Source organism: Chroicocephalus ridibundus, chromosome 12 (genome assembly GCF_963924245.1).
Source record: "Chroicocephalus ridibundus chromosome 12, bChrRid1.1, whole genome shotgun sequence".
NCBI classification, from domain to species: domain Eukaryota; kingdom Metazoa; phylum Chordata; class Aves; order Charadriiformes; family Laridae; genus Chroicocephalus; species Chroicocephalus ridibundus.
This window is the reverse complement of record NC_086295.1, coordinates 5,883,219-5,896,154: the sequence shown is the minus strand read 5'-3', so window position 1 is coordinate 5,896,154 and position 12,936 is coordinate 5,883,219. Positions and strand designations below refer to the sequence as shown.

The 12,936-nt window shown below is 44.4% G+C and overlaps 1 protein-coding gene across 2 annotated transcripts in view; it reads left to right on the top strand.

Annotated features, from left to right (window-relative positions):
* Positions 1-12,936, top strand: part of CTNNBL1 (catenin beta like 1) — a 56,171-nt gene that overhangs the window by 21,349 nt on the left and 21,886 nt on the right. For both annotated transcript variants that reach the window (XM_063349707.1, XM_063349706.1), the window contains exons 8-11: positions 2,304-2,376; positions 2,654-2,712; positions 3,480-3,628; positions 9,820-10,001. In XM_063349707.1, coding sequence (XP_063205777.1) covers positions 2,304-2,376; positions 2,654-2,712; positions 3,480-3,628; positions 9,820-10,001 — 463 coding nt within the window. The remainder of the gene's footprint in view (positions 1-2,303; positions 2,377-2,653; positions 2,713-3,479; positions 3,629-9,819; positions 10,002-12,936) is intronic.

Genomic DNA, 12,936 nt, shown 5'->3' with positions numbered 1-12,936 from the left:
CTGCTGGTGGTGGCCTTCTCTTTGAACTCATCTTATTGCCTTTTGAATTCAAAATTACTTTCTGATATTCTTAGCATCCTGTGGCGGTGAGGTACACAGTTTAAGTCTGTCTTGTGTGAAAAGGTGCCTAAACATTCCCTGGAAAATATTGTAGGAAAGGAAATGATAGTTCAGCTCTCTTACAGAGCTAGTGAAGGAAATTTAGCAAACAGATTCTGGCTTTTTCCTAACCCTGTTAGTAAGGCATTAGCACTTCCACACTTAAATGTCTTCATGGTTAGAAAGCCTCTGAATCACAGAAATACTCTCTCAGATTTGTAAGTGTGCAGATACCCCTCTGTGTCTCCTCGTATACTTGTTAGCAGAAGTAACCTATAATTTCTCACTATAGGTAGTAACATAATTATATTCCTTTTGCTTAAAAACAAAAAATTAAGTTGATTTTATTCCAGGCAGGTGTGTACTAAGTGTAGGTCTGCGGCCTGCCTTGTAATTACTCTGGCAGCTGAAAGGCTTAGAAACTTGGGAAAGCAAAATAATCACAACTTGGATTCCACTGCCTAGTGCCACAGAAAATGAATGTTAAATGCCCTTGAAGCCCGGTGCTGAATGTGTCTTTCCTTTGCCCTGGCGTGTGTTACCTTTGTCTGGGTTTGGGGATGTGTGATCGGGCAGGGCTTTTTTCTTGCTTACACACTGTCGTCGTGGGGAGCCGCAGGCTACTGAAACCCTCGCCCAGGCGCCTTCGCTGTTGGCAGTGCTTGGTCTTGAATCTCTCGCCCTGACAGATGTGTTCAGGATTAAACCAGGATCTCAGCAGCTGGGTAGCGCATTGTGCTGCTGAAGAATGTCTATGGGATGAGTTTTAAAATCGGATGTTGGTAAGGACATCTGGCACACAGCACAGAGTGTGAATTTGTATTTTCCGACTACATTTCAGGTTGTGTAATTGTATTCCGGCTGCCAGAACCACCTCGGAAGGCTCAGATGCACAGTTTAATAGCTCACTTCTCTAAACATAAGCAGGGTTTGATGATACTGTGTACAGCCTTGAGAGAACAGAGCGTTATTTCCTAACGCTTGCCGTAGGACAGCAGTTGGTACACACACTGTGACAAGAGCCCGCAGAGCTGTACAGCACCGAGCGCCTGCCGCCTTCCCCCTCTCCTGCCACTGATTGCTTGGAAGCGTTATGTGGATGCTATAAATACCATCATCTACAGAGTGGTTTGGGATCGTTTGGAATGAAAAGCTTTATAGTCATTGCTTTGTGGCATTTGGGATCTTCCTGCTTTTCACGATTTTTGCATCTCATTGTGCTTGTGCGTTGTGACCTTTTCTTTGGTAGCAGGTCGGGATAATTGGCCCACGCGTAGCCTTGCGCAGGCAGGTTCACTCACTCAAGCTGCAGGTAGTCCTGCACTTGGGGAAAAAAATTCTGGGTGACAAATGGTATGTTCTAAGCCTAGGTCTTATTGCTTGCTTTCCCACCCCCCCCCTTTCAAACAGTGTAATACTAATAGCTGGTAACTAATAATTTTTAAATCTGTTTTGTTTATTTTATGAATTCCTTCGGTACAACAGTTTGCATTATTATCCGATCTGTTAATGCTTAGTCTGTTTCTGTAGATGAAGCAGCTTTGGCATCCTGCAAAGACATTGAATCCAGTTCTGAATCCCACTTCAGGGATTTATTTTTTTCTTCAAATTCAGCATTTTGGTTTTGTTATGATTTTTTATGTTTTTTTTTTTACATAATTTGAGTATGAAGGGAAAGTATGACATGAAAGTTATGTGATTGTGCAGGCTAAACCCATCTCTTCTTCTGATTGTGACATTGTGATCCTCATAGAAAGCTCTAGCAGTTAGTGTTTAATGTTATTGTGATGTATTTTTTGAAATTCTGCTTTCGGTGACAGGTGCAGACTTTCAGAATAAGGATAAGCCCATGCACTCATATAACAACATGGAAAATTTATTACAGGAGAGAGATTCTGTGTTGCGAACAACTGGAGACTACTCTCAGTTGTTTTGAGCCAACTTGGTCAAACCTACTTAGGTAGGACAGTGTGAAGGATCAGAGCTGAGTGCACGTGTGCATGAGCACACACCCCCCTCTCTGTCACCCCTGAATCAGAGACAATTATTACTACTTTGTCAGCCAGGCATACTGCAAAATTACCGCTCTTGTATTTTGGTTTAAGTGTTGCTCGTGCATTCGGTGATTTGATTAATGCGTTCTTCAAATCAATGAAACAGAGATCCGTGCCCTAATGAGTCTCTTATTCCTTCTTCACCCACAGGCTAAGATGCCTTTTGATGCCAACAAGCTGTACTGCAGCGAGGTCCTGGCGATTTTGCTCCAGAATAACGATGGTGAGACATGCCTCTGGTATCTATATTCCGTTAGGGTAGGATCCAGGCTTCTTTCAGATCACAACAGCACTCTTCTGCCTTTGGCTTCCCTTTGCTTGAGCTCTCTCTCCCCTGCGTATACTCTCTCACATACGCATGCGCCCTCTCTGCAGCTTTTGTACTCTGTCAAGCCGTATTGATTTTGTTCGCTGATGTATCAGTGTTAGATGGCTGTAAAATCTGACAGTTAGCTTCATTTTTCTCTCTCTTTTTCCCCCTTCCCCCCACCTCCGTCTAGACAACAGAGAATTGCTTGGGGAGCTGGACGGGATCGATGTGCTGCTTCAGCAGTTATCTGTGAGTAATTCATATACGCCCTCTCTACCGTCAGGAAACTCGCAGGCTGGGGGTGAGGAGGTGGAGCAGATTCTGGGTGTAGCGCTGTCCTAGCAATCCGTAGATACTGAAGCACGGCAGTGCTTTGTATTAGTGGTGGCACAGGCCCTGAATAACTTCCACACAAGTGTATCATCCATGGTAAGCGAGGATAACTTCTGTTTTACAGATGTTAATGTAGAGGTACACGGAAGTTTAAATTATTTTGTTACAATTACACGGCAAGTTGGGGATAGGCAGGGTTAGAATTTGGCCATCTTCAGCATTCTGCACTCCAAGCACTGGGCTGCATTGTGCCTACATTTGAGCCAGCTGAAGGTAATGTGTTCTTAGCTCAGTTCTATTTCTTGAGGCAGTACTGTCAGAAGGTTAGGGTGCTGCAGAGCAGACCCCTCAGGTATGTATTCTGCCCAGGCGTTCTCTGGTAACAAGCTTATCCACATACTTCTGTAAATTGTGCACTCGTCGAATTTGCCCTTCCCTTTGGAGGCTCTGTATTGTCTTCCAGCTGCACGTTTGTTGGTATACAGTCAGGACAGTGAAAAGGGCAGCAGAGTTACGAGAGAGAATGCATCAGGGACGTGTGTGACTGCTGCTCTGGTGACTTCAGCCTTATGCGTATCAGACGCGGAAGGCTTGTGATGTAAAATATCCATGTATGCTCTAGAATAGTGTGGACCGAATTGAGCCCTCCATTTTGGGGTAATTCTGTTTTCTTTGTCATGCAGGTGTTTAAACGACACAACCCTAGTACAGCAGAAGAACAGGAAATGATGGAGAACCTGTTTGATTCCCTTTGCTCCTGCCTAATGCTCAGTTCCAATCGCGATCGCTTCCTGAAAGGCGAGGGTCTACAGCTGATGAATCTGATGCTTAGGTACCCAGATAACTTTGTGATTTTCTTGCCTGCTTTTGACGTACCAACACACATTCTGGGTAGATATTTGTGTTTTTCCGTTTATAAGATTTCTGTGTTAGCCTATTTGTCTGTTTCTTTTTTTTCCAGCATGTAAGTTGAACATTCTCAGACATTTAAGCTCCACTCTTTCTCTTTAGCTTTGTTTCCTAAGAAATAGGGTTACTACAGTAGCTGCTGGAAAGTTACAGTGCAGATCTGCGTGGCAGACACCCAGATGAGAGAATGCTGTAGGTCAGGCTGCTAATCCTCTCAGGATTTAAAACACCCCTATGAGGGCAAGAGAGACCCTTTGGATGGCTCTAGGGAAAACGTTTTTCCTTTTGTTCCGCGGTTCAAGCTTCACTGTGGCACGTATCCTCTAAGCTGTTGAATTTTTGTGGATGTTGATACAAAAATTGCTTTTGTGAAATAGGCATAAGTACGTATCTCTTCTTGTGACGTGTTTTGTCACACTGTGAATCTCCACGGCTTCTCTGCTCTCTCTTCACTGTTACTTCCTAGCCCCGTACTGAGTTGTGTCTTCCGAGCTGACTGGCTTCCTCCAGACCTCGGGACTGGGCGCAGCGGGGCTCTGTCTGGCTTTCCCTGGTGTGCTGGGCTGCGTGCGGTGGCTGGTTAGCAAACGCCAACAAGCAATGATGTATTCCTGCAGCGCATGGCTGGGTAATGTGCAGCAGCAGGGAACTGAATAAATAACCAAACGTGGATTATTCAAATAGGAACACTGGGTTTTCTTGAGGCTAATTAAAGAAAAGCTCCAAAACTAAGAACGAGAGGGAAGCTTCCCTCTGCCTTGAGTACTAAGCTGCTAAGCGAGCCTTGCAGAACTAATTACTTGGAGTTCTTGTGCCATGTGGGTGGGACCCAGTGTTTGGATTTTTAATAGGTTTTTTGCTCAGTTTTGGACTCTACTGCTCTCTGTACCCAGGACTCCAGCTGGAAAATTATGACAAGAGGCAAATTTCTCCCTGGACGCAATCCCTCCGCCCCCCAGTAGTTGTGAAGGGGTTAGGAGGGACTAAGCATGACTTAACTGACAGAAGCAGCTGTGTCTAATGGAAAGAGTTTCCAAGACCTCAGTCTTTCGATGCTTAGAAACCTAAGTTATTCTACAGTCTGAATGGGATTGGTAAAGTGAAAAATGGAAAAAAAAAGTAACAACTCACAGAATATTTTCTATAATCTTATATCACTACTGTCCATAAACATGGACTTTACTGACAGTTAATTATTTTTTTTTTTAAACTCTTCTAATCTAGTTCACGTAAGTAGAAAAGTTGAAATTCTTCTTACCTGGCTGTTTGAACAAATAACGTGAGTTGATAGTTGACTAAGTCTTGCCCTTCTGGCCCTTACTTGTCCTACACTGCAAATATCATTTAGGGATAGCTGCACCCAGGTGGACAGAGAGTAAACTTCTTGCTTCTAACGATGTCTTCAGACTAGAGTTGAAAGTGTTAAGCTGCTACTTTTATTGCCGATTCATGTTTTTCTTCTTTTGAAGAGCTGCCAACCACTTTTCTTAGTATTCCACACTCCGTGCGGTTGACGTGTCGTCCGTGCGGTTGACATTCCTACATGCAATTGTCTTTTTTGTCTCAATACTCCTAATGCATGGAACTTCAGGATTCTGACACAGGTAATCACGCATGTAGCCTAAAACGTGGAATCAGTGATACTCAGCACATGCTTAAAGCTATTTCCATACTTCAGGCTGGCTGGGTCCAAGCCGCAGTGCTGTCCAGATGCTTTTACTTTTGGTAGATGTGGTATCTCCTTGTCGGTGTTGTAAGCTTGCTTCTGGTAGGCATGACACGGACGCGACTGTTTGTGTTATTTAAGTAGTTCGCTCAGGTCTTCAGAGATGCAGGAACGCAATGCTTAGCCCTGCTATCTCTTGGCATCTCTTGAAAAGAAAAGCGTCTTTGGTGCTTTGTCAGCAGTAAGAGAATGAATGACATTAGAGTCTGGTACTCTATGGAGAGCATAGGAGATGTTTAAGGAAAGGCACTGCTTTGTGGTGATAAAAATTAGGGAATGGATGCTGGGAGAAGGCGGCTGCTTTAGGAGGAGAAGCCTTGGGCCTGCTCAGATGCTGCCGTGGGAGGTTACTTGCTTTTGCAGATTGTGTGGTAGAAAGCTCTGGACTTAGCGCTTCGATGAGGAAAACAAAGCACGTTTCTGTAGCTTTCAAACCACCAAACAAAGCAAACTGAGAACTGACAGTGCAAGGTTTTGGTGTGTGTTTGCTTGTGGGTTTTTTCACATATTTTAATACCCAGAGGATATTAAATGACTATTAATTCTGTTAACCTCTGTTATCATTGGGAATTCTCTTGGTGTACGCTTAAAAGCTGTTGCGGGTGCTCAGTTTTTCTTACTGCTGCTGTGGTAGCCGCAGGCTGGCGTTGTAAATAGGGAGTTAACGTTGATAGTTGTGATCTGGAAAGCTGCATGGGAGTATTACACTTCTGTATCTTCTTGATAGCTTCATGATAAACAACAAAGAATAGAAATGCCATTCAGTTGTGATTGACCATCTCGCCCACAAACAGGACAGAATATTTTTTCTCTCCTGTCGGTGTCCTCTGAAGGCTGGGGGGAGACATCTGTTATTTTTTGTTTTTACTTTGAAGACGGTTAATCATTGTACCATAGGCTGTGCAGATGAAAGGGCAAATAAGCAAAGTTGAAAGTTTATTGACATGATGTGAGATAGATAAGCTGTGTGAGAATAAAGATATCAGGCTTGAATCTCCATTACTGTCTTTGAGAACATAGCATTCTGTATCTCGTGCTGCCCAATACATCTAGCCAAGTTGTTCTGTTAATAATGGTCACGCACACAGATCTGCAGAGAAGTACAGCATCTTTCAGCTGAGCATTTAACGTGCTCAGGAGATTCCTGTAGACAGTAATGAAAACAGGACTACTTTCTGTTATGCTGGGCTTAAACTGTATGGCCAACAGCCAAAGATGGTGTCGTTTTATGTGAACTTCTACTAGTTTATGGGGAGACAATGGTAACACCTGAAAAAGAACATGATGTGGCTGATGCGCTTTATGCATGTATCCATCGCAAGCCGCGTCCTGGATTTGGTATGGTCTTGGACTTGCAGTGTTGATGGGGACTTGCAGTTGGCCACTGGGAGCGGAGCTTCACCGAGCAGATGTGTGGGAGGTGAGCAGAGGGGTCTGGGAGAAGACCAGGTTGAGAAGGACAGAGCCTGTGCCAGCAGAAATGAAGTAGGCAGTTTTCAAATAGGTTGAGAGCACAGGTATACGTAATTATTTGATTTGCATCTCCGCAGCAATGGTGGCTCGTTTATTTTATGGACTGTATCAAAAATAAGATGGCTTATCAAGGTGGTAGCCACCGGTGGAAAGTTTATAAATGTCACACAGAATTAGATTCAATTTTATTTTATTTTTTTTTTAGGTCAGGAAGCACTTTTTAGTACACAGTCCCTCAGCCTTACCTTGGTAACCTAAATGCAGTTTACCTTACAAAGCCAAAAGAGAGAAAAACAGGCTTGTAATGTCAGTTCCCCTGCGCACACTGACAGGAAGCTTATTGCTTTTGCTGTAAAATTGTGTTAAGGTTTGGAGGAGATGCAGCCACTCGCTTCCCAGGGGATGTGTCAAGAAGATTCTCTGTTGCGTAGGAAAAATGACGTGCGGCTTTCCCAGTTATTAACCGAAGGCGCGTGTGTATGCACATAGACAAATGCAGCAAAGGAAACTTACGGAAACGTGCATCACTTGGGCAACAGGGTCTTCTGTTCTGCAGCTATTCTGTGGCTTTTCTTGACCCTCAGAAGAGCATTTGCTCCTGTACAACAAAAACAAGGTGAAAATGGACAACCCTGTACGGCTCCAGAAAGCTTGACTATAGCTATTTCAGGGTATATTGTTTATGATTATTAAAATCCTTTTATGTTTTCTTGTCCTGCTGTTCCTAATGACCCCATGGAAACTTAGACTGTCTCTTTAGTAAATCTTCTGGTTAATTAAACGGAACCATTTTATGCAGCATTTTTCCAAGAAATCTAGTATTCTGCTTTTGCTAGTATTTTGGAAAGCGAGAGATTGTGTTACGCTAGTGTGGAAAGTCCAAATAATGTTAGCACCTCTTCTTTTTGAAATAAGAAATGTACCAAAAGAATTCTCCCAGATGTAAAGGTATTACAAGGAGGAAAACAATGGTTAGCAAATGAAGTTGTAACTCAGAGTTCCCTATGAAGACTGAGGTCACTCCCTATTTGGTGATACTCACGTATGCTTGTCTTTGAATTAGTGTTCAGCTAAAAGTTACCTCAATAGGCACAGATGAGACTAAGATAAACTGCTTGCCCTCCGGCAGAATAAATATTTCAAATAAAATCAACTCTAGACAGTCCAGTCAAGCAGCTATTGATCTCTAAAAGCCTGAACTTAAACCCAATGAATATTCCAGAGATCAGCTCTGTGCAACCTTCCTAAATGCTGATCAATATGCAATTACTTCCCCTGAAAACATTTCTTATATTGTCTGGCCTAAGAAGTACTTTATTTTTAGCTCCCTGTAGAGGGGAGGTGGGGGTGTTGAGCCACCCTCCTGCACTGCTCTTCGCAGAACTCGCTGCTGCACCAGATCCCGGCTGCGCGTGGTGCTTTCAACAACCGCTTCATGCCCATCAGGAGCACCAACGACTGCCCTGGGCAAAATAATTTTATTTTTAGGCTGGGGTGTTAATATATGGGGGTTTTTTAGTTTGCGTGTTGGTAGGGGTTCACAAAGTTCCATCTCTAAAGGGAAGGCATCTTCCACAGCTTTCTGGAGCTTGGGCTTCAAGAAGCCCTGGAGGAGAAGACCCTGCTGATGGCGGTGAGGTCCCAGTGGCCAGCTGCTGGGTGGCTCTGGGTGTGCTGGTTGCAGGTGGACAACCTGCTCCTCATGGCTGGGTTTGGCAGCCGTCAGGCAAGGGCAAGGGCAACGTGGGTGCTGCCACCTCCACAGGGGGAGAGAGGAGGGGGTTGGACTGCGTCAGTGGTTTGATCTTCATAGATCCTTATTCCAGGTTCACAATAATACCCGAGCACCTTTTGGTAGTGCAGAGCAACCAGTGTGTGTCCGAGGAGAATTGTTCTCTCGTCGTCGCTCCAGGGGAAAAGCACGGCTTGTTTCTGTGGGGATTTATTTTTATATGTGCATGTAACTATATTTTTGTTAGAGAACAAATTCTCTTAGAGAAGTGAGCATGGGGGGAGATTGCCATGCGCTTGGGGTGGAAGGTGGTGGGGCTTGTGACTGTCCTGCCCCAGGGGGAACGTCCTCCTGGCCTGGCCTTTGGAGACACTGAGGGCTCTCATTCTTCAGCTCACCTTAGCTCCTGCTGACATTTACCTGGTCTCTTGGTCTTATGGGCTGTATTTGCGACTGCTTTTTCAGTTCATGTTTCACAAGATATTTTAAGTTTTCCCCTGGAGGAATTACAAATTCCTCTGTTTCTGGTTTGAGAGGTACAGAGCTTTTGGAGATCATTTGCAGACCACCTGTGTGCTATCGGTGTGAGTAACCAGCATGGGCATTCTGAACCAGCATTAAAACGGAATAGCCCAGAATCAATCTGCTTCCTTCCAACCGCGATTTTTGGAGACGAGGTTTTCTTCATTATAGCTGATAACCAGGCTACACTTACCAAACTTACTCCTTTATTAGATTGAATTATTACTACCTCTAAATCCTGATCGTCTTGGTGTGACAGTATTTGCCTTGTGTACCCAACCCAATCTCCCCTGCTGTTTTGTGCTAGTGTTTGTAATGTGGTGATGAAATAACTTCTTTAATAGCTGAGAAATAAAAAAAGGAAAATAAAAACATAAAATATCTAAAATGAAATAAAAAGAAAATTGAAAATAAAAAGACATAAAAGACGTTAAAAAAGAAATAACCAAGAGAATATTTTCAACCACAGTTTTGAAAAGAGAGTATTTGTCAATACAGTGTTTTGACCTCTTGAAGAAAATCTTGCTTAGAGCTTGTGCTCAAGGCTCTTCATACTTTCCTTGTCACGTTCGTTTCCCTGTTCATGCTGTCTCTTTAAACTAGTGTAGTCCAAAGTTGCTTGTCTACCTGAAACGTTTAACTTGCAGCTTTCTTTTCCCAGAGAGAAGAAGATTTCCCGCAGCAGTGCCCTGAAGGTACTGGACCACGCCATGATTGGACCGGAGGGAACAGACAACTGTCACAAGTTTGTTGACATTCTCGGCCTGAGGACCATCTTTCCACTCTTCATGAAATCGCCCAAAAAGATAAAGAAAGTTGGAACAACTGAAAAAGAACACGAAGGTAGGCGTGCTTCCAGATCCTTCTTATTGTCTCGGAGGAGGTGAATGGAAGGCAAGTGTCTGAAAAGTACCCGCAACAAGGAGGGAATGGCACATCACCGGTCTCTTCCTGGCTCCTCCTGCAGGTTTCAGGTCCAGGCAGCCTGCCCGCTCCCTCTCGCAGGCTAGCTGTTGATGACACACTTGCCCTGCTTGTTTTGGTATCAGCGGTTCCTGGCGATTCCATTTCATGTGCTGTTAATAAGTTATTTTACTCCTGTAGGGTCTGTTGTTTGAAGCTCTGACTCTTTGATGCAAAACTCTTTTGAAAAGAGTAATGAGGCAACTACAAATGTCACCTCGAAAGCTGTGTTTTCATGGCTCTGAGCACTGAAGTGTGACTCGATGAACATCAGGCATTGCAGAAATAAACTGCATGCTTTGAAGTTGCCTTTTTTCTTTCTTTTTCTATTTTTTTTCCTCTCTCCCCTGGAAAACTCTGCTTTAACAGAAATCTGCTGTGGAGTATTACTGTGGGACCTTATGCTGAACTGAATCTAGGGTCAGTCCCTCCTGTGTCTGTAATATTACATTTTCCATTTTGTTAATAATTGACTGTGTGTCGGAAGAAACTTTAAATACTGCCAGTGATGCCTGAGATTTTGCGCCAATTCATTACTCATCTCAGTTCTATAAAGGGTGAATATCGTCAAAAGGTGAAGAGGTGTAAGTGGGTCTCGGGCTTGCCTAGTATCCATCCTTAACTCTTGCAGCAAACCAAGAGAAAATGGAAGAAAACGGCAACAAAATGGGAGCTCTAAACCCAAATACCCTGCTTTGGTACTGACCTCACAACTCGGGTGTAACCAGATGTCCCAACGTTCTCCAAAGCAAAGGCAGGGAGGTGCTGCCTCCTGCAGACCTGGACGGGTGCTGGGCTGATGCTGAGCACCCCCTTTTCCTGGAAGAGCTGCAGAGCTGGGGGCAGCTCGGTGGGCATCTGCGTGTCCCCCTCCTTCCTGAGGACAGGGTGGCGAGGAAGAGGAGGGGCAAATGCAGCAAACGTCTGTTTCCTTCTTGAAAACTGCCAATGGTGAGCTGGCAACAGTAGAATCACAGAATGGTTTGGGTTGGGAGGGACCTTAAAGATCATGTAGCTCTAGTAGAGTACCACCATTAAAAGATGACAATACTTAACGAAGGTAGGGGCTTGACGAGGCACGCTTAAGCTGGAGAAGTGGGCTTTATGTCTCAGAGGTGGCAGGGCTGAGGTAGGATGGTGGGTCGGAGCAGCAATTGTCATCGCCATGGGCTGTGGGTGCACACGCGGCGGCGGCTGCTTTCCTAGCGTGGGCGGAGAGAAGGGGTTTACCTGCAGCCCAGCGCCACCCGAGTGGTGATTCACACACAGGCTGCCAATTCCGGCTGCCTTATCTGTCTTGTATTGTGTTGCTTGTCTCGGATAGATAATGGTGAGGAAGAAATGCTGTCGTGTATTCTGGGGTTGATGTAATAAAATTGCAGAAAGCTCCGTTGCGCTTAGATGATGGATTTAGGGGCTGTTTTGAAATCTTCATTTGCAGTATGAAAATCAGGTCGTTTAATTCTTCTTACTGAGAGAAAGCTCAAGCTAGAATATGAGCTTTTGAGTAGCGGGATCTGGGTTTGTGGCTCATGCCACTGACTTACATTTTTCACTTTGGGAAAGTGAGTTAATCTTTGTCTCATCTGCTTTGTCTTGAGACTGCAAATGACATCGGTGTGCAGTTTTGGCTACTGTGAGGATTAGGTAGCAGTCTGGAAAGCCCTAAAGGGGTCAGTTCCCAACTATTTCTGTGATAGGAAAAAAGCAAATCTGCCCTCAGGAAAACGGAGTGATCGGCGCAAACGGTCTTTGTATCATACCTCCATCTCATTAATATTCGGAAGAAATGGAGGACATTAAGATGAGCCCAGAAATCAGTTTTATTAAAATAAACTCTCCCTAAAACGCTGTGGTAGTAAGTCCAATTTTCTTTGTTTTGCATCGCTGGGCAGGTGAGTTACTGAATTTCTAACGATGGGAGTTAATTGAGATGTTTAACAGGGTTCCCCTGGAGCCTGTCACAGCCATTGTCCTGACACGTGTATAAGCAGCATAGTATATGTTTTTACTTTGCCAAATGTTGGACCAGCAATACAGTAATTACTTTGTGCTTGGGGGCACTGCTGGTTGATGGTTGGCTCCTGCGAGCCACTGGCTGAACAGGAATGCTGCAAAGACTCCTTGGTGCCTACTGGTTTTAAAGGAGGTCTGCCGTGATTGAGAATCGATGCCCTCTGCGCTGTGCTGCTCCGAGGAACACGCTTCTTTCTGCATATCTCTTTGTTTATTTATCAAAAAGAATGCTGGTATTCAGTCTTCTCTTGTCATCTTTTCTTGTAAAAAAAAAAAACAAAACTTTATCCTGTGCTCAAACTGCTTAAGAAAAAATATTAAAAATTAATTAGAAAGATCCTCTTCTGCTAGGAGAGCGTTCATGTGTATGTCGAATGGAGGAACACATCCTTTAAAGGATTAACTAGAATGGCTTTTGTAGCAGAGGCATCAGTATTTATGAAAAAGCAGTTCTAAGGAACTGCGCTGTGAAGGCGTTCACTGCAATGCCTTGAGACTGTGTCGGGACAGACGCTCGTGGTTTTGCTGCAAAATACCAAATTCTTAATGGGCTGTTAACCCTGGAGCCTAATTACAACTACTTAAAGGACAACCCTGTTAAAACGCTTCAGTACTTGGGTGAGGCACCAAACAGCTCTGGCAGAAGTGTTTGTCCCCCGAGACTCTTCCTCATCCGTCTGCCCTGGGCGTCCCTTTGTTTGCAGCTGCAGAAGTGCCACCAGGCTGCGGGTACAGCCCCAGCTGGGGCTCCAGGATGCTTTCGCTGCGGTTAGTGACAGAGACGCTCTTCTCATCGGGC